Source organism: Mobula birostris, chromosome 14, assembly GCF_030028105.1.
Source record: "Mobula birostris isolate sMobBir1 chromosome 14, sMobBir1.hap1, whole genome shotgun sequence".
Lineage (NCBI taxonomy): Eukaryota > Metazoa > Chordata > Chondrichthyes > Myliobatiformes > Myliobatidae > Mobula > Mobula birostris.
This window is the reverse complement of record NC_092383.1, coordinates 75,963,260-75,985,025: the sequence shown is the minus strand read 5'-3', so window position 1 is coordinate 75,985,025 and position 21,766 is coordinate 75,963,260. Positions and strand designations below refer to the sequence as shown.

At 42.6% G+C, this 21,766-nt stretch overlaps 1 protein-coding gene across 2 annotated transcripts in view; it reads right to left on the bottom strand.

Annotated features, from left to right (window-relative positions):
• Positions 1 to 21,766, bottom strand: part of srgap2 (SLIT-ROBO Rho GTPase activating protein 2) — a 194,186-nt gene that overhangs the window by 15,152 nt on the left and 157,268 nt on the right. For both annotated transcript variants that reach the window (XM_072278689.1, XM_072278690.1), the window contains exons 11-18: positions 19,664 to 19,691; positions 18,942 to 18,972; positions 17,058 to 17,118; positions 15,938 to 16,015; positions 15,099 to 15,233; positions 9,234 to 9,339; positions 6,748 to 6,972; positions 5,260 to 5,339 (exon numbers count right to left, since the gene is read on the bottom strand). In XM_072278689.1, the coding sequence (XP_072134790.1) occupies positions 5,260 to 5,339; positions 6,748 to 6,972; positions 9,234 to 9,339; positions 15,099 to 15,233; positions 15,938 to 16,015; positions 17,058 to 17,118; positions 18,942 to 18,972; positions 19,664 to 19,691 (744 nt within the window). The remainder of the gene's footprint in view (positions 1 to 5,259; positions 5,340 to 6,747; positions 6,973 to 9,233; positions 9,340 to 15,098; positions 15,234 to 15,937; positions 16,016 to 17,057; positions 17,119 to 18,941; positions 18,973 to 19,663; positions 19,692 to 21,766) is intronic.

Genomic DNA, 21,766 nt, shown 5'->3' with positions numbered 1-21,766 from the left:
ACAGTGGGCCAACGGTCCTGTTTCTACCTAGCATGAACTGTGGCAAGGCTGATGGATATTGACGGCAATATTTTTTGAAGAGAAATGTAGAAGGGGTGGGAGGTGGGAGGCTGGCCAGGAATGCAGAGGGATAATTGAGTTTGGAGTTAATGAATGCATAATCCCCTTACTTGGTTTAGTCACTTCTTGTCTGAATTAGCAGCAGATATGCCAAATGAGCAGTAGCAATGGCACCGCTCAGGAGGAAGATGGCTGCAATTAAGACTAAGCACTAGAGATTCTGCAGATGCTGTGTATTGCAATTAAGACTGTCAGATCACCTCACACCACAGTTCCCTTCTTCTCAATAGGTAGATCACAACCACCTATTTAAAAATAATTTTCTCTCTTCCTCTGCTTCATTTTCAAATTACATGAATTCTGTGTCTTCTGGTTATAAAACTTGTTTCTCTATATTTTCTCAAAAGAAAATACTTAACAATTTTTAACACCATTCTTGGCGGGGAGGGGAGCTCATTCTCAGGATCCACTGATTTAAAGAAATGTTCATGAAACTTTCGTGCTCTTTTCAAAATTATTTCCTACCCCTGGCTGCAAATTAATACATGTTGCAAGAGATAGCACCTCCTCACCAAAGACTATTCCTTATTGCTGACCACCTTGAGAAAAATAGATTAGTTTTTAGTACAGAGTATTAGCCTTCCTGGTGTGTGTGCAATGCCTAAATTCAAAGCTTAGTTATTTTGGATTAGTTCCACTGAAAGACTTAATGCCAAAAGAAAGTTGATTTGCACAAATGCCCTGTTAATGCACCAATAAACTCTTCCTGCTGACGGCCTCTGTTTGAAGTTTTTCCCCTTTGTTATTGTGCAACACGTAATTTTGCAAAACAAAACTTCAGTGAGTGGGTTATGGTTTAATTTGTTTCTTGTTCCAGTAGAAAGGAGCAGATTTTTACAGATTTTTTTCCTTTAAAGCACAGAATCAGAATCAGGTTTAATGTCACTGGCACACGTGAATTTTGCGGTGTGCATCAGCAGTACATTGCAAAGCATAAAAATAAAAACTATAAATTAAAATAAGCATATATAAAAAAAGAAAACGAAATAAGTCGTACAAAAAGTGAGGGGAAAGAAGATTTAGGTAGTGTTCATGAGTTCATAGTCCATTCAGAAATCTGACGACCAAGGAGAAGAAGCTGTTCCTGAAATGTTGAGTGTGTCTTCAGGGTCCTGTACCTCCTCCCTGAAGGTAGCAATGAGAATAGGGCAGGTCCTGGGTGATGGTATGCCCTTTTTTTGAGGCACCACCCTTTAAAGGTGTCCTGAATGCTGAGGAAGCTGGTGCCCATAATGGATCTGGCTGAGTTTACAACTTTCCGCAGCTTTTTCTGATCTGTACAGTGGCCCTTCCATACCAGAAGATGATGCAACCAGTTTGGTACATCTGTGGAAATTTGCAAGCGCCTTTGGTGAGCAACTCTGCCTCAGCCAAATGTTAGCAAACGCAACCGAACGGTTAGAGTGAAATTGTAGGATCAAGTTATGGTCACGGGGACTTAAGGAGATGAAGGAGCCCATTCAGTCCCTAAATACTGCTTCATCATTTAACTAGGTCATTGTTCATCTGGACCAAACCCTCCACTTAACTTAGTCCTGTTCCATATCTTTAGAAGCCTTTTATTTTGTCTTGAAAGCTCCAGAAAAAAAAAAATGCACAGCTTTTTGTTAACATGGGTTGGTGGCTAGGGTAGCAGTGGTGGTTGGGGAGGGAGTTGTTGGGGAATAGTGTTGGTATTACAATAGGGAAAAAATTACTGGGGAAAGGTTTTTCCAGTTGCTTTAATTTTACTCTCTTGTGCATTTGGGTTTTAATAGTAAGAAAAATTACATCATTTGAGCTCATGGGTTGGATAATCCCTGGGATATGGTACTGCCTGTCCAGAAAGGCCATGGTAGCAGGGACCAAACAGTTCCCTGGTCAGCATGTCTAGCGTCCTCTTTGTCTCCTCTTACCCACTCTACATTCTCCAGGCCTCTGCACCCAAATCCTCAGTTTGCAAACTATCTGTGACAGAGGGTACAATCAGCTTTGGATGCTCCCGATAGCTTGAATGAGCTTCTCTTGTGCTATAAATCTCAATGGACCGAAGAGTTGTATAATTGGACTCAAAGCCATCTCTGGACTGATCAGTAATGGGTACTGCTCTGGAAATTTGGTACAGACACATATAGAGATATAAGAGAATCATTAACTGTGTTATATATGCAGCCTTGTAAATAAGCACAGGTTGCGTGTCTAACTCCTCTCTCTGTTGCCAGAAGCGCACTGTTTATTTACATTTATATATGGCATGCAGTCTGTTCCTTTCAGCCCACTGAAGCTAGATCTAAGCAGGGGAACAGCGAGTGAGATATTATGGAGCTCTCAAACATTCACACAGCACTGCTGTTATCCTGTTTACACAGGATGATTTACTCAAGACAGGAACTGAGAATTCTTCTCTGCCAAACCAATGTCTACTTGTGAGGCAAGCCATACTGTGGACACAGGTTCCTCATTATAAAATACAGAGATGCAGCAAAAGATAAAGGAGGACCCTGTACCAGCTCTGTAGTACAGGCAGGACATTTCACAGTGTACTACAGACAATGAAGGGATTAAACAGGAGGGAAACATTAGAGTCAGAGAACACTACAGCACAGAAACAGGCCCTTCGGCCTATCTAGTCCATGCCAAACCATAAATTTGCCAAGTTCCATTGACCAGCACCTGCACCAAAGCTCTCCACATCCCTTTCATCCACGTACCTATCCAAATTCCTCTTAAATGTTAAAATCCAGCCCGCATCCACCACTTCTGCTGGCAGCTTGTTTTGCACTCTCTGAGTGAAGAAGTACCCCTTAAACATTTCACTTTTTCACTCTTAACCCATGACCTCTAGTTGTAGTCTCACCCAACCTCAGTGGAAAAAGCCTGCTTGCATTTACCCTAGCTATACCCTCATAATTTTGTACACCTCTATCAAAATCTCCTTACATTTTTCTATGTCCTAAGGAATAAATTCCTAACATTCAAACTTTCCCTATAATTCAGGTGCTCAAGACCTGGCAACATCCTTGTAAATTTTCCCTGCACGCTTTCAATCTTATTGACATCTTTCCTGTAGGTAGGTGACCAGCTGCAGACAATACTCCAAATTAGGCCTCACCAACATCTTACACAATCCTATCTACCTGTGATGGCACTTTCAAAGAATTATGGATCTATCTTCCCAGATCTCTCCAGTACTGATTTTAAGATTTCCTTGGTGATGATTATCAACAGAAGACAGGGAGAGCTGTTCATGGTGTCATGCACACCTGAATATACTAAGAGGCTGCGTAATCTTGCCTGTGTGATGAATTCTTTCCAGATCTCTGCAGTATAGTGATTTGCATAAATCTATTACAAGGTAGAGTCACTCCCACAGAATCCCAATCCTGCAACTCCCACTGAGATGTAACATGTCTCTCAGTGGAATCCATACAAATTCCTGGACTTCACAAGACCCACTCCCACTTGTTTTACAACATCACATTTACCACATCTTCAACTTACACAGCTTACTCACAGAAACTACTAAAAGTCATCTCACAGCCAAGGACTGGCCTTAAAGTGCACTTATTTATATGAGTCAGAGTATAGCTGGAAAGTACGTTCCAGGAGAGAGTATCTGGAGAGATGGGTTTAGGAAGGGCATTTCCAAAGGAGGGAACTGCTAATGATCTCTGTGAAGAAGGGTGAGAAACGTACGAGATCAGCAACAAAATACCTGTCCCTATGATCCCTGAGCCCTGATTCAGATAAGAACTGGAACATGGAATATAGAAGAGGCCATTTTTAACCAGTTAAAAGCGAATCAAAAACACCCAAACACTAATCCATCCTACCTACACCATGTCCATATCCCTCCATTTTCCTTACATCCATGTGCCTATCAAGATGTCTCTTAAAAGCCCCTAATATACTTGCCTCTACCATCATGCCAGGCAGCTCATTCCAGGCACCCACAACTCTGAGTGAAAACTTGCCCCTCACATCCCCCTTGAACCTACCCCCTCTCGCCTTCAATGCATGCCCTCTGGTATTAGATATTTCAACCCTCGGAAACAGATTCTCTCTGTCCACTCTGTTGATGCCTCTCATAACCTTGTAAACATCTATCTGATCTCCTCTCAGTCTCGGGCGCTCCAGAGAAACAACCCAAGTTTATCCAGCTTCTCGTGATAGCACATGACCTCTAAGCCAGGTAGCATCCTGGTAAACCTCTTTTGCACCTTCTCCAATGCCTCAACATCCTTCCTACGGTGGGGCAACCAGAATGGAAAGCAATACTCCAGGATGAGGCCTAACCAGAGTTTTACAAAATTGCAACATAACCGGTTGACTTTTGAACTACTAAAAGCAAGCATTCCATAAACCTTCTTAACCACCTCATCGACCTGCGTAGCCACTTTCAAGGAGTTATGTACTTGGAGGTACAATACTGACAATGATTATTAAAGTTCTGTGATGCAAACATCCTTCCTCAGACATAATCTTCATGCCTGCATTTCTGTTTATGCAACGATCTCAGAACGAATTAAATAACTGTGACTATGACACGTTTTCCATTTCTGCCATATTATTGATACATTCACTTTCATGGATGTTACACAGACAAGGCATTTATTGCTTTCTCCTGCAAGACGGTGGTGTCTGTCATCTCTAATTGTAATGATCTATGGTGTCTGTCCTTGAAACAGGTAGCGTAGTGGTTAGCACAATGCTTTACAGTGTAGGCAATACGGGTTCAATTCCCGTCGCTGCCTGTAAGGAGTTTGTATGTTCTCCCTGTGACCGCCAGGTGCTCTGGGTTCTTCCCACATTCCAAAGACATACTGGTTGGTAGGTTAATTGGTCATTGTAAATTGTGCCGTGATTATGATAGGATTAAATAGGGGGATTGTTGGTCGGCACAGCCCAAAGGAGGTATTCCACGTTGCATCTCTAAATTAATAAACAGAAGATTCCAGGTACAAATCTGCATCTGGCTAAAGTAGTGCAGATGACTTTACTGGATGAGAATAAATGGACTCTATCTACGTTTGATATACAGAGATGTGAAATATATTTTGAAGTGCATTTCTTGTGTAACAACATGTCTCTCCTGCATTCCTCAACATTCTCTTCCTTTCATTGTGAATCCATGAATAAAGGGAAAAGACAACAACATACCATCTTCACTGGTGTGTGCTTCTGTACCAGCATCCTGCACAACATCTTCAGCAGAGGCAGGGTCCCCGTGAGGACTCTCACTAAAAAATAAAAGGCACCTTGTAAAGAAGGAGAAATGTGTTCATGCTTGTGTCAAACTTAATGGGCGGATGGTGGAGACACAGATACTCAGGCCTTGCCGATTTTAAATAACCCTTCGACTCTTTCCCAACATCAGGTTAATCTGTCTGCCCAGCCAGCGGAACGGGAGCAGAAATTTAACGGCAAGTGGAGGTGGCTGGGGACCTGTGAGGACTGCTCTGGGTAGTCAGTGCACAAAGGAATGCTTGGCAGGAATCAGGGTGCTCACAAGATCTGACTGGTTGGATTGAAGGCCAAAGAAAATCAATCAGTAGTAGAGGTGTTGTTTCTGACTCTTTTAGCACACTAATTGTCCTAACAGAAGCATTTATCATTTACAGGATGTGGGTGTTGCCAGCTAGGCCTGCATTTACTGCCCTTGAGAAGGTGGTGATGAGTTACCTTCTTGAACCACTGCAGTCCCTGATGTGTAGGTACATCCACAGTTCTGCTAGGGAGGGAATTCCATGATTTTGACCCATTGACAATGAAGGAACAGTGATATGTTTCCAATTCATGATGGTGAGTGACTTGGAGGGGGATTTCCAAGTGACGGTATTCCCAGGTATCTGCTGTTCTTGTGGTAGTGGTTGTGGGTCTGGAAGGTGCTATCTTAGGAACTTTGGTGTGTCGTTGCAGTGCATCTTGTAGACAGCACACACTGCTGTGACTGTTCGTCGATGGTGGAGGGATTGGATGCTTGTGAAAGGGGTACCAATCAAGTGGGCTGCCTTGTACTGGATGGTGTCAAGCTTCTTGATTGTTGATGGAGCTGCACTCATCCAGGCGAGTGACGAGTATTCCATTACACTGCTGATCTGAGCTTTGTAGACAGCGGGCAGGCTTTGGGGAGTCAGGAGGTGAGTTACACGCCGCAGGATTCCTAGCCTTTAACCTGCTCTGGCAGCCACTGTGTTTACATGGCTAGACCAGTTAATATCTTTAATAGCTTTCTTGGCTGAAAATCACCTCCTTCTGTGGATACTTTGCTGGACAGCATAGTTTTCCTCTATTACCTGGGTAAATCTGCCTTGTGGTGACAATAATTTCACAAATTCCGAATGTTTATCTAAGCCATTGCTTTGCATTTGAGGTATCCTTGTTGATGGCCTAGCAGTAAATTAAGAAGAAGACATATTGAAGTCCTGAGATTAGTTTTAAATGTGAAACACTCCCGGCAACGTGGTTGTCGGGCTCAGGCCTCAAACATTGTCAGTCATTGAAAGGCCATAGGGAAACTTGGAAATCCCACACAAGTGAGCTTAGTTGTGCTCTTGGGTTTTAGTTTCACACCAGCCGAGGAAACCAAACGAGGGGATTTTCCAATCCTTTTAGGTCACAAATAGGTAGTGTTAGGCAAAGACTCACCAATAATCCTCTCCTGTCAGCCCCTTGTCATACACAGGCCCTTCCAGCTCCTTTTGTCCTGGGAGAATGGTGTCATGGTGCAGAATGATGGACTTTATCAGTTCATTGATATGAGATTGGCAGGATACTTGATCATGGCCCTCAGGCACGGACATGAGGGTGGGCCCAAAGCAGATAGCCAGGTTGTACGGATCCATCATGTTTTCCTCACTGAACTGCGATAAGCTTCACAAAAAAAAAATATAAAACATTTGATCTTTTAAATTTTAATGACTCAATCAATTAATTAATACTGAACATGAACGAAAATGTCAAACTGCATTGGTATTAATGTTGAGATGTACTTTCAAATTCAACTTTTACTCTGCAAGAAGTGAGAAGCCAATAAGAAGCTAATATACTGAACTGATAAGCGAGGCTTTGGGCCTGCTCCAGGATTCCGACCTCAGGACTCAATTTTGGTTCGGAATGCTGTTGTTTGCTTCAATTGTTTGCATGATTTGTGTTTTTTTTCCTTTCTCTTGCGCATCGAGTGTTGGTCTTTTATTTTTATTCTTTTCTCTAATTAGGTTCTTTCTGGTTTCTTGCTTTGTGGCTCCCTGTGAGCAAGCAAATCTCATGGTTGTATAATTTATACATACTTCGATAACAAATGTACTTGAAATTGAAATTTTGTATTTCTATAGCATCTTTCATATATTGAGAAGCGATCCAACCCTAATCTTCACTGGTAACGACTGCCATATGCACAGAAACGCACATGAACATATGCTGACTCTGAACTGTGACTATTAAATCCATCCAGCTGCTTCTGATTCTAGTTAGCCAATGAAGCAATGTTGCATGCGTACAATACATCTGGCTTCACTATGAGTGGCTAGTGTGCAGAAACATATGGTACCAATTTAATCCATTTTTAAAAGGATTTTTCTTTGTGTGAGTAGCTTGCAACGGAATGGAAAATGCTCTCATTCTAGACAATGGCAGGACGGATACAGAAATGTTAACAAACAGAATAGATCTTTATACTCCCCCATAAAATACTCAAACTGAAAGGGCAGGTTAAACCAACGATTAATTGCTTTATTTCTGGAGGTGTTTGAAGAAGGAAAATGTTGGCCTGGACACAGCAGGATTACTTGATGCATGAATATCATGACCAAAAGAGGTAAGAGACCACACATACTACAACGAATGCATTATCTGCTGACTGTCCAAAAACTTCTCAACGTTTACAAAGCACATATCTGGACTGTGATAGAACATTCCCAACTTGAACTGAGAGCTCTTCCAACAACACTGATGGAATTTGACCATCCAATTGACTGCAACCTAAAAGCCCACTCCTACGACCAGTGCACAGTGTATCAGATACAAAACAGAGTGCAGGGACATACCAAAGCATATGTACATGATAATATACATATAAGTGGAAATAATTTGGAAGATAGTAGCATGGGTGGTTGATGATTGGGTTGAGTTATTCTCCGAACTTGGCAATTTACTTCCAAACGTTTTATTACCATAACGAGGAGACATCGTCAGTGGGCTGTTAATGCAAACACGTGGCATGCAAGAGAGTTCCTAGAAGTGTGGTTTTCAGTGAACAATTCTATAAACAAACACGTAGACCTCAATCTGACTTATAAGCCGATGCGGGCAAAATTCTGGACCGCAATGCACGAAGTTCGCCACACAACCAATCAGCGGCGAGATTTCCTCCCCACATCAAACTGAGTTTCCAAAATGACGACCAGTCAGCTGATTGATAAGTCTATGAATGCCCAGCATTCGGAGGGCACATCACAATAAACAACCCACTGACGATCTCTCTTCATATGGTGAGGAAACGCCTGCGAGCAAATTGCCAAAATTAGACAAATACTCAATCCAATCATACATAAGTACTTTGATAATAAATTTTCTTTGAACTTTGGAGCATTTCAACAGCACCTCTTTTTAAAAAGTACCATCTATCACTTAAAAGCTCAAGTGCAACATGTGTTAGCAGAACACAACTGAACAGTCCTTTTGAAGTTACGTATTGCAAAGCAGTGCAGAAGACGCTTGCTACCACACGCCTCCAAGATCCCAAACTAGTGAGAGAAAAGAATCTGCAGAGTACTCCAAGGAATCAACAACCTCGGGTTAAGAATTTCAAGCACTGAGGGAGGAACTAACAGCTGAACTAGAAATGTTCTAGTTCTGCCTTTTACGCAGATAAGGAGGAATTTCTTTAGCTAGAGAGTGGCGAATTTGCGGAATTCATTGTCACAGGTGCCTCTGGAGGCCAAGTTATTGGGTGCATTTACGGCAGAGGTTAGTAGATTCTTGACTTGTTAAGGCATGAAGGGATATGGGGAGAAGGCAGGAGATTGGGGCTGAGAGGGAAGTGGATCTGCCATGATGAAATGTTGGAGCAGACTCGATGTTCCTCTATCTTATGGTCTTAAACATACCCACATGACAGACACATTGATACTTACTGACTGAGGAAACCAAAGAGATAGCGCATAATGATGATGGTGGGTTTTGGTAAAGTCAGAAGGACTTTGCGGATTTGAAGAGCTCTCTCTTCAAGGTTTTCGATAGCTGTAAAGAGCACGAACAAAATGCGTTAATGCAAATGAAGGTTGGACACTGCTCATTCGCATACATTCTATGTTCTCCTCCATCTATTGAAGGGCATTGTATGATATTCTATCATAACAGAGAGAGCAACTGATAATAGGCTAAACATACATAGAGCAGGAGCCAAAACAATCACTTACATATGCGCGCTGCTGTACAAGTTTGATTGACATAAGGAACCCTAGATCAGACATAAGGAATCCTAGTTTCTGTCTTTTCTTTCACTACTATCTACTACAAAGGAGCAGCTAAGAAAGAAGATTCGAACTTGCAGTCAAGACACAATATGCCCCCTAGACTCAGTCCAAAAGTGGATGATTGCAAATAATCAAAAATACAGGAATCAACTCTGACCCAGACAGTTGTCAGACTATGTTTAAGTAATTAGAAGAGGTAAACATTTCAGGATGACACAATTCTTTTAGCTTTCTTCTTAATCTCTGATGAAGATTTAAAAAAACACCCAGATCTCAATCTAATGAACGTTTTTAACTCAACATTTAAAATCCACAACAACATCTGCAGCAACCCAAACCTACTCTACAAGTAGGTTCAACTACTTAGTAAATCACTTCTTTGGGTAACGCATACGTCTGGGTGTAGACCTTCAGTCCCAAAGTGTATGACTGAAAAAGGACAAGAGCAAACTGGAAAGGTTCAAATCTTTGATGGTCTCTCAGTAAAGTAGCTCTCTCCCTCCTTTCCCTCTCTCTCATTCATCTGTCAATCCACCCCCGTCTCCCCTTCCATACCTAGTGCAAGTTACCTGTCATCTCACACCCCCCCACCAATCACCCTGGCGTCTTTTCTCCTCTTTATAATTGGCATCTCACCTCTCCACTCTCAGTCCTGTGCAGGATCTTGACCCCAGACGTTGACAATTCCTTTCCTCACACAACTGCTACTTGAGGCACAGAGGCTCTTTGGCAGATTGTTTGTTACTACATCATAATTCCCTCTGCTTGAAATCACAGTGATGCCAGGAACAACTTCTGCTTTCTCTGTGCTTAGTACAAAGCATAAACAAGCTCCAGAACTAGCAATTCTCAACAACCACAAATTGATTTATTGGTTCTGCTCTCTCCTCTTGCAACAGTTCAACTCAATGCACTCCTTAAAGGGACTATTAGATCAGCACTTTACTGGCATCAACAATTTAAAACTTTCCAGTTAGCTATGCTCCTTTTTCATTCACATACTCTAACTACATCTAGACCTACTACTTCTCGAAGAACGAAGCTTAGAAAAGGAATTATTTTTCCACTTTTAATCACCGTCTCTGTGCTTCCTCTTGCTCTTTCTCCATTTTGTTAACGACTTACATCAACCTGTCTCAAACTACTTTGATTTTTATGAATGTTACTACCTCATGTCCTCCTTTGAGCTCCATGTGCTTGAGGCACAATCCAGGACACGAGCCCCTGAACATCGGTATTGATGTATTAATGTGCCCAGCACACAACAACTATATAGAAGAATGACCCACTAGGAGATGATGCAGTATTGTTGCATAAAACAGTGTATTGCCTCATCTGTCTCACGGCACCCACTTTGGATTTAACAGACCGAGCACCTTGCTTTCATGGACAATCCTTACAGGTGACAATACTAGTAGTTGTGAGAAGGTTGGTCTAATTTGGAGATATTGTGGTCCATCCTATCTACAAGGACACAATGTCATTTCAGTGACTTGCCCCTCTCCATCTCTAATATTTTCTAACCCTACAATCTCTTTCACATCCCCAGTTTTTATCATGCCACCATTAAAAATAGGACTGCTCACTTGGGACTCTGGTTGCTGTTGTGACTTTCTGATTGGAGGGTTGGTAGTTTGGGGTCCAGGTGGGCGATATGTCAGTTTTTGAGCAAGGGAGGGGTTAAGTATTTGGCATCTGATGTTTTTGTCACCGTTTTTCTATGTAGGCCATCTGTTAGTTTTTTGTGTGTGTAAGACGGGGTTGGGGTTTGAAGCTATTGTCGATATTTTTTTGGGGGGGGTTGGAAATTTGGGGTTTTTGATGTTCTAGCTGCCATTTTCGATGTGGATAACCTGTTAGCATTTTGTGTGAGGTAGGGGTTTGGGGTTAGTGAGATTTTGTTTCTTTTTCTTTTGTGTGTGTGTGGCGGGGGGGGGCTGGTGTCTTTTCTTTCAATGACTTCCATGGTTTTTCCTGTATTTCATGGCTATCTGGAGAAGATGAATATCAGAGTTGTATTGTATTCTACATGCACACTCTGACAATGAAACGAACCTCTGATCCAAACAGCTGCTTACATGTGGATCAAGGAGGTAACCAGAAATCTGGCTACATTTATTTATGTGCGTTAGCAGTAGGTGAGAAGGGCTCACTATCTGGGAAAGATGACACTACTTTGGATGAGATGTTGAAATTTTATGTTGACTATGTACAATCATACAAGATACCCCTTGGAATTGCCAGAGAGTAGCTTTCCTCTGGAGAAGAGACAAAGTAAATTCACAGCAGCTGCAGATTTTATGGTGCTGCTCTCAACTGCCTGCTCCATCAGATTGTCATTTCGGATTAGTACGGTGGTCCAATAGCATCGACAGTGGATGTGGGGGTTGGTCTGGGCTGCGTGACAAACTCAAACTCATTGTGAACAGCCTCTGACCCTGTTGCTACTTCAAAAACTCTTTGATAGCTATCAAAATGCCTGAAGAATGTAATCAGTGTCTTGGAGTGGGAATAAAACCCACACAGTATCAAACAGGACTCGTTTCATTTAACTGAATCTTAAAGAAAAATCAATTTGTTTCAATTGTTAGTCAGTGGTCTGGAGGGCGGAATGATCACAACCAGAAAATTGAACTGTACCACTTAATCTTCACACACACTGCCTGCCCCCCCCCCCACACACACACTCTGTCTCATTATTTGCCCTTATTTGTTTTAAATTCATTCTTTTCCTGAGTTTCCAATACACTCAAATGCTCTCTTACCCTGGTACCTCAGTCTAATTCTGCCTCAAACATTCTCCCAGCTGCACCCAAAAATTTCTCTCTCTCTCTCTCTCCCCCCTTATCTTCACACACTGCCTGCCCAATTCCATCTTATTTTTACTTATTTACTTTCAGTTCTTTCTACCCTGAGCTTCCAATTAGTTGGAGATTGCGTGAGAGTGAGAGAGTGAATGAGAGAGAAGAGAGAAAGCACGAGAGAGAGAGAGAGGGCGAGAGAGCAAGCGAGACAGTGAGAGAACGTGTGTGAGAGAGTGAAAGACTGACAGTGAGGAAGTGAGTGAGTATGAGAGAGTGAGAGATAGTGAGAGAGTGTGAGAGAGACTGAGAGAGTGAGCGGGACAGAGTGAGAGAGACAGAGTGTGTGACAGTGTGAGAGAGAGTGTGAGAGAGTGAGAGAGAGTGAGTATGAGAGTGTGTGAGAGAGTGAGAGAGAGAGAGACAGCAAAAGTGAGAGCCAGAGAGAGAGCATGAGAGTGTAAGAGAGCGTGTGGGAGTGCAAGAGTGTGGGAGTCTGAGAGAGTGAGGAAGTGTGAAAGAATGTGAGAGAGTATGAGAGGGTGAGTGAGTGAGAGCCAGAGAGTGAGTCAGAAAGTGTGACAGAGAGTTGCAGTGAGAGAGTGAGTGAGAGAGAGTGGTTGTGAGGGAGCGAGTGTGAGAGAGTATGTGAGAGAGTATGGGAGAGTGTGGGAGTCTGAGAGAGTGAGGAAGTGTGAAAGAATGTGAGAGAGTGTGAGAGGGTGAGTGAGTGACAGCGAGTCAGAAAGTGTGACAGAGAGTTGCCGTGAGAGCGGTTGTGAGAGAACGTGAGAGAGAGCGTGACTGAGAGTGAGAAAGGGAGTGAGTGGATGTGCTTGAAAATAAAATGTCATATAACATGAAGTATGGACAAAGGAGAGAAAGGGGGAAAAGAGAGGTGCAAAGAAAAAACATCAAACAATTTTTATTTATGTTTTTAATCTCACAAATATCTCACTGTTACTGAAGAAGATTTCTGAAAGGACGAACAAAAATTATGTCTTTTAAGGAACATTTACAAGAAAGAAAGAATAGTAGAGAGGATTCATAAGTAATTTCCAGAGCTTCAGCCTTGGCTGACATCCCAAAGGCTTGTTCAGCTGAAAGTTGTGGGGAGATAGAGAAAGAGAAAATGAAGGAGTGAAGCAAGAGGAAATTAGGAGAGCAAATAACATAGAAGGGACAAGGCAGGGAAAGAAGCAGAGGCAGGGGAAACCGGACAATAAAAGGAATTTAAAAAAAACTGACAAAAATATGCACATATCTCTTCAGAATTTATGAGGGATTGAAGGATTGAAAGAGACCTTTGCCTTCCTTAAAGTCTCAAAAGTTACTGAAAGAAATTCCTGAGCGTAACAGCAGACCGAGCTGCCTGTGGTATTCATATATGGGTCAATTACACACCTAACCCTGGGATTACTAGGACAATGGACCACACTGTACAGAGTTCCCATTTAAGGGAATTATCAACCATCCCAGCAAATGGGGTCGGTGCCCTAAGCCTCTGTCACAATCACACCCTCAGTTCCCAGATGCTTCTATATCTCAATCAGCGATTGACTCCTGCCACTGGGAGTTCCTGTACTGACTTGGGAGGTGGAACTGGGCTTCCAGCTGCTAAGTTCATGCTTTTTAATCTTCAATAACACACAGAAAAATCTTACGCTTAACATAGGCCTCACAGGATGGCTTTGGGCGAGGAGTCCAGCTGCTAACTCAGTCTCACCTTTCCTGATTCCCAACCATATCCTATGTCTTTTTTTGAAATGTCCTTTGGAGTAAGCAGGTGAGGCTGTGGTTAGACACCAGATGAAGCGGGAACACTAGATTCCAAGCAATATCATGGGATCTTAGAGAAGCAAGTCCTTTCATTCCACGGGCCAATGCTAGCTCTTTGAAAAGCCACTGAAAGAAATCCATTAACCCATTTAGCTCCTTTCAAATTCCCAACTTACTTTTGAAAGTTTCTGTTAGTTCTGCGTCCACCCATCTTCTGAAGACGGCCGTGCAGTTTAAAGACAATTGTCAATTTTCCTCAGCTTCTTCACCAGTTACCTTGAGCCTGCAATCTCTGATTACTGGACCCTTTGCCAGTGGGGCTGATTACTCCATACTTTCCAGTAATTTACCGCTGTATGTTTCCAAGGAATGGACTTAGATCTCAATGACTACTGCCCCAGTAATTCTTTCCCCATTTTTTAATTGCAGCAATGTCAAGGCCTAAAAGAGGCAAACAGTCCTGAGTGACAGCACACTCAGATCAATAGGTGACCTTTTATCCAGCTCTAACTGTGAGGCAGTTCCATTGTCTGCCAATCCTTGTTTTTTATCCTCCTGAGAGCTTGATCACCAACACTGCTCTTCTCTTTAATAGTCCAGAAGAGTCTGGTAATTGGCAAGTAAGGCCTGTACTAAATCATCAACTATAAAAGTTCTATGCCAAAGATACACAAGGTGGCACCAATACAAAGTGATGAAGCGGTTAATTCTCCTACAGAAAGTCACACCATGCAGTGTCCCACTATGCCTGTTCTGGCAATCTCTTCTCTGATACAGTTCAAAGTCCTTTCAACTGGCTTCTATTCACTTTTTAATCCTTCCTGTCTGATTATTATCCAATTCCTAAGACTACAGAGATTGTAACCAATCGACAAATCCAACGCATCCTGAAGAGGGAGGAAAAAAAAACATCAAAACCCACGGCCAGCATAATTCAACTTACTGACACAGGACATCAGGTCATGGAAAATTTCTTTGGGGAAGAGTGGGCTGTCCAGGCCTCTAAAATATAGCTTTAGCACTCCTGCTATCGAGTCCATGTCATGGTCATTCTGATCTCCTGCCAAGGGGTCCTCACCTTTGTACAAAAGAACAACAAAAGATTAAAATCTGAAAAGCTCTTTGTTCCTTCCATGACTTTAAAATCAGATCTGTGTGAGGCATGTAGCAGTTAAAATTGTTAAGGGTACTATTATACATGACTGGGAGACAGATTTTGGTACATTTCCTATATTGATATTTGTGACTAACTAAATTCCACAAACATCCTGCTATCTGTATGAGATGGGCCATCACAATTCCAAAATTAAGGGCAAGAGTGGAAGGGTTTGACTGGGAAAGCCAACCATCCTTAAAATTCCACTGTACACTGATGACCACTGGTCCCCACTGAAAGCTGACACCTACCCAACCCGTCTACGCTGGTAATGGCATCAGTTTTCACAGACTCCTGGCCAAGAATTGTGCAAGGACACCTCGGGTTCTTTGCATGCAGTGTGGTAGCAAGGAGGAGGTGCAAGGATGACTTGCAGAGTTTCAATTCTAATATATCCTCGGTGCATACACAAGGGAAAGACAAATCTAAGAATACAACAAAAAAGGCTTTCTCGTCAAATTTCATCGTCGTAGTGCAACAGTTTACATCGATCATCAGACAGTTCTTAATTTTCCACAGAAGCAGTTGTTCCGGAGAGCAGAAGGAGCCCGATTTTGATCTTTAGCAGATTGTTAAGGAAAGACAACTGTGTAGGGTGTGAAGAAAGAAGTTATTCTGGTACTAACCTCTTTCAAAAGCATTTTTGATATCGTTAACTTCAATTTGTGATCCGGATACACGGAAAATTCCCTCATGCTGCAGTCCTTTGGGAAAAAATGAACAATTATTGTACCTAGTATCTGGCAGCCAGCAAGAAACTCCTCTCCTCACTCTTAACTAGCGCTCGAAGGCATTTCGTGCAAGTTACTTACTGTACTTCACTTTCAGAGTTTTGCTGAGATTGAACCCATAAATTGACTGTTTTTCAGTACCCCAGGAATGGGACCACGATGTCCATCTGCAAGTTTAGTCCCATTACATCCCCAGCCCAGGTCATTGGGGGTTGAAGAAGTTGCAAGGATTGGAGTTGCTAGGGATTGTTGTTGTTCTCCTCCGTACCTTTAGCGTCTGTCTGTGTTTTGTTTTTGCGAAGCCAAGTTGCCAGCTCAATACTAACCCCAGCATGCACGGGTGGACCGGATTCGAACGTGGGCCCACTCGCCTCAAAGTGCGGTACTGGTGCCACTACACCGGCCGGCCGGCAAGTGCGAGGGCTTAGGGAATGATAAAAGGGTCCCAACACAGCCCTATGATGTGAAGGACTTATTTGTTTTAGGACTGACTAACAATGATTGCTTCTAGGATAATTTTCTCCACAATGGTAAATGGCGCCACATGTAAAAAATGCAGAACCAATATCAAGCATGCAGGGTGACTTTGCCAGAGGCACCTAATTGAATTTTGGACTAACGTCAACCAATCCAGAAATGCTACCAGAAAAAAGTAATTTTCAAATGTGGAGAAAAGCAATGTGATTCTATTTAATATTGAAGCCCAACTTGGAGCTTTATGACCAATTCTGGACACCATACTTTGGAAGTCCAAAGATAGTACTAGAAAAGCATCAGTTATGTAGAGACAGTGGTGAGCTAAGCTTATTTTTCTTTTAGTAAAGAAGATAAAAAGGAGATATGATGGAGATTTTAAAAATCATGACATACATTACTTTGAACAATTACAGGGTTAAGTAAAAAAGGGCAGAGGAATGAAATTAACTAAGTGTTTCACTGTCAGAATTAATACGGGCCAAACAGCGTCCTTGAGTGTTTTTCTCTTTATCATCCCACAGTTCAGCCCTCCACTTACCGTGCCTGCTGATAAAACGGATGCAACTCTCCACCACCAGGGGAATGATGTGGCTTCCATCCTAGAAACCAAAGAAAGGAATTCTCAGCGGGGGCTGGTAAATCTCACAGAAAATCATTCCGACCTTTACAGCTCTCTTAAACCCTTCACAAACACCTTTCCACAAGCCTGGAATTACTCCAAAGAGTGAGAAGTATCTTGAGTACTACCCAGTTTCTTTACAGGATTTACTGACCCATTTGTTTTCCCAAATGTACAATATTTTAATGTTATTATTTCCAAGCAGTCTGCTTGAGTAAGCACGTCACAGACTTAGTGAGGCTTAGTTTCCCTCTCACATTCATCGTCAAGACAGCCAGGAAAATCACATGTAGCAGTGATTGTAGTAATATGCCACTATTTCTACATGACTGATGTCTAACCTCTCACCACAATATTTCTTGCCTCTATTTTGCTGTGAATGCAGTCTGTCCTCCACTGAACTTTCTTATATTGTTCCTCCATTGTCCAAATCCTTTCTTACACTCAATATTACATTTCTCCCTCCTATTCTCTCTGTGCTGCGACGAAGACATGACACTCTCAACTTTGACTCATTGGCTCCCAGAATGTCAAAACTACGGCAAATCTTCATTCACCTGATCTTTCCTCCCACTTACGACATACCACTATAACTGACTTTGTATCAACCTGTGCATTAATTTTAAGTTTACATCAACTTCACAGCCCCATGACACTACCCTTCCCCCACCCCACTGTCTTAGTAGAATCATCACAATGCTTGATCCTGAGTGAAGAAGAATTCTTCCTTCATGACCTTCCTAAACCTCAAGGACACACGTTGGTAGCAAGTTATGAACTTTAATTCTAAGACAGGCTGTCTTTGGGTAACAAACAGGTTCTATTATTACACAGGCATATTAGTACATTTGTCCATGTTGGAAAATACACAAAATCACTTGATATAGTAACCATACTTCCATTGCATCACATGATATTGATACCAAATAACTATTGTTGGGGATACATGGGGGGGGGGAGGAGGGGAGGGGAAGAGGAGATCAAGAGAAAGCAAACCAGCCAGTGAGCATGAGAGAGAACAAGGAAGGGAGAGCGAGGGTGAGAGGCAGTGAGGGAGAGGGAGCAAGAGAGAGAGAGTGAGCGTGAGAGCTAGCGGGGAGGGGAGAGTGGGAGTAAGGGGGACTGGGGGAGCGGGGAAGGTGGGGGAGGGCAGAGTGGGGGTGAGGGGGAGGGGAAGAGTGGGAGTAAGGGGGAGTGGGGGAGCGGGGAGGGTGGGGAGGGAGAGAGTGCGGGGGAGAGAGCGCGGGGAGAGAGCATGGGGAAGAGAGAACGGGAGGGAAGGAGGGAGAGCGCGAGGGAGGGTGAGAGAATGAGGGAGAGAGCTAGAGAGATGGAGAAGGCTTGTACATCATTGCCCTTTGCATATCTGAGTGTTTTGCCAGTACCCATTACGTATCTTTCATAAGAAGGCGCGCTTAGTTACTTTATGAACTAAGATAAATGATTGCTTGATGGCAGCTGGATACAAACTCCCAAGAAAGTGGAATGGAAAGAGCCACTTTAGGTTTTACAAAATAGCTTCTCCACATGCCCATGACTAGTGTGGAAATAAACAGCTTCAGAATGATACTCCAGACAGAACATGCGTGAGTCCTGACTATCCAAAGATTGGACATGTGCCTGGATTTCTTGAGGCCAGACTTGTGGGATGAAATCTTAACCTGAGACATCCAGGCAGCCTTGACACCAGATGTGTGTTCCACAATGGACTTTCCAGCAGACAGGTTTCAGTAAGCCATATGCATCCGAGGAACGATTAGTGAAAACAGTCCAAACAACAAAAAGAGCCATTGCTGCAGTTACCTGTTTCCTCACACTGGAGTTCCGCCGCCCGCTGAACACGATATGGTGAGGAAAAAAGAAAAAAAATATTAAATACAGCAAGGTAAACGCTGAACACAATTCTGGAGGGTTAATGACTACAGAAACGCAATGGTAACAAATCAAAATCTAGTCACTGCTGTGTAGGTCCTGTTAACAAACCAGCTTATTCTTTGATAATCCTACAAGCAAAATCTGGAGCCACGATTCCAAATGAAGTAGACTTACACAGTTGCTACCATGACTACAGGAAGAGTCAACGCTAGTTCGATAGAATTTCATTCAAGCAGGCCAATATGTTAAGACGTCCAAGGTGGATGGCAGCTTGCCGGGTACTTCCGCGCCACCAGCTGGCTTTTCCACCTTTGGCTTACAACAAGAGGCAAAGGAAACACAGAAGAAAGCACTGAGAATCTCCCTTGTGTGCAGTGTTTCCAGGAGAAAGGGGCATAACAGTCAGCATGCCAATAAGACCCACTACGTGCCCAGACTCTTCCTTGCAGAAGATAAAGGCTGATTAATCCTCAGTAACAGGGCTGCCGACCTTCACACAGAACTGGGCCTTCTCATCTTAAAGGTAGTTTTTAAGCCTTCCAGTTTTCATTCGTTAATCACAACAATTGTTAACTTGGCAGCACGGATATTAAGGAAAATAGGAAAACTATAGGAGTGAGAAGCCGTACAGTTATAACAATTAGACCCACCTGGCAATGGAACAATCTGTTCTCTGACCTAAAATGGAAGGAGGGGGGAAAAAAAACACGGAAATTTTAGTAGCACATCGTAAAAATGTTGTAAATTACTGATAAACCGGTCAGCATTAAGGAATGAGATGGACAAGCACACTGTGGGCCTCTAATCCAGACCCCCTTAAGTCTAAGTAGAAACGGCAGTAATTCAGATGATTTGTGCAACTTTAAAACATATTTACCAGCAAATTTACCAGAATGGTGCCTGGGATGGAACATTTCTGATATGTGGAGAGTTTGGAAAGGCTGTCTTTTATTCCCTCCTTATATGAGAAGAAGTCAAGACAGCCCTGAAAGAGGTGTATAAAACTATGCAGGACATAGAATGGGTGGACAGTGAGAAACCTCCCCTCATAAGAGAGGTTGTCTAAGACCAGAGGAAAGGTTTAAGATGAGAAGAGGGGATCTGAGGAACTTTTTCCCCCAATTACAATTTGGAACACACTGCCTGAGGAGGTGGTGGATACAGGCACTCTCACAACATTTATAAACTATCTGGATGGCCACTTAAGTCTCCAGATCCTATTTGACCATGAAGGGAGTGCTGGTAATTGGGTCTGTATAGTTGGACACTCTATCTGTTTCTGTGCTATGTGAATCTGACAATGTGGTCCTCGAGGGCCTGTAGTTTGCTGTTTGAGGCCAATGATACAAAAATGAATAAGGCAAGACTTCTAATAATCAGCAGTAAATCACTAGAGTAGCCCCAGAAGCTAATTCACCATAATTTCCCAATCCTTCAAGCGTTGTCTCAATTTTCCTAAAATACTCTCTGCGTGGGCTATCGCAAACACTCGCCATCCTGTGCACTGTGGAAATCTAAAGTCTGCATTTACTCACTCCTAAGCCTAAATCCTGGCTTTGAAAGCTGTTACAATATTGGGGATGATTACGCATGGTAAAAGCATTATTACTATCTGGTTCAGACAAAGGAAAGTGGAGATATGAAGCATCAGGCTTTGGGTTGCTCACAGCTTCATTTTATTGAGTCGTATTGGCAACTATTCTCTTTCTTCCACATGGAGTCTAGTTCTTGTTAAATGTAGACCAAACATTTATAAGAAGGCCTTTAAAAAGAGCTGAGTTCAAACACAGCCCTCTCTCCCCACAATGAAAACCCCCACCCCACCACCATCATGCCTCAAGGCCCTTCCCAACACAGTGATGCACATAATGTCAACTGTGCAACAGAGGAACTCTCTTTCTGTAGCGCTATCTTTCCACCTCCTCTCCACTTACAAGGTTCTTGGACTACCCACTACTGTAAATGAATTAGATTAAAATGTAGATCGATTATCAGAAAATAATGCTCTGAGTTTTTCAATTGATACTTACGATTTAAGTGTTAGCTTGGTTACTTCCTCTCTCACTCTGAAAATGGCTGGCTGTTCTGCTGGTTTTGAGCTGCCTCTGAATCAGTGTAGACACTCAAGATCAACAGACACAAAAGGCAGCAAGGTGCCAGCTGGCAATCTACTAATTCCGGAATTGTCACCACAGAGTAATGCATCTGCTCAATTATTCCTGCCCATGCCACTCTGAATGTATGACCCCATCTCCTCACTATCACCACTCACAGCTTTAAACCCTCTCGACAGAAAGAGTTGCTCAATATCCTAACAGAAGTTTTTATTTTTAAAGCTTCAACAGTTAAAAGATCGTAAGTCAAGTTCCAGGTTACACATGACAATAAGTTTTATGAGGAGATTGGGAACTGATGACCAACATCTTACTCAAAGGGTCGGATTTTCTGGATTGGTTAAAGGAGAGAGGAGAGAGGCAGAGAGGATTAAGAAGTGGAAAACAAAGTTTAGGGCAACTTCACTTGAAGGTGTGCTTATCACCGTGTGAAAACATGAGCAGACTTCAAAAAGCACTAAAATCTCAAAATCCTCATGGCTGGAAGTTACAGAGACAGAACGGAATAAAGCTACAGGTCAGTTTAAAAACAATTCAATTAAGTTTTAAGTTCAAGAGACTTCAAAGCCTGGAACCAGCGAGAAATAAATGCCAGTTGGTACAAGTTCGGAGATGGAAAGTAGAATTTTCTATCAGTTC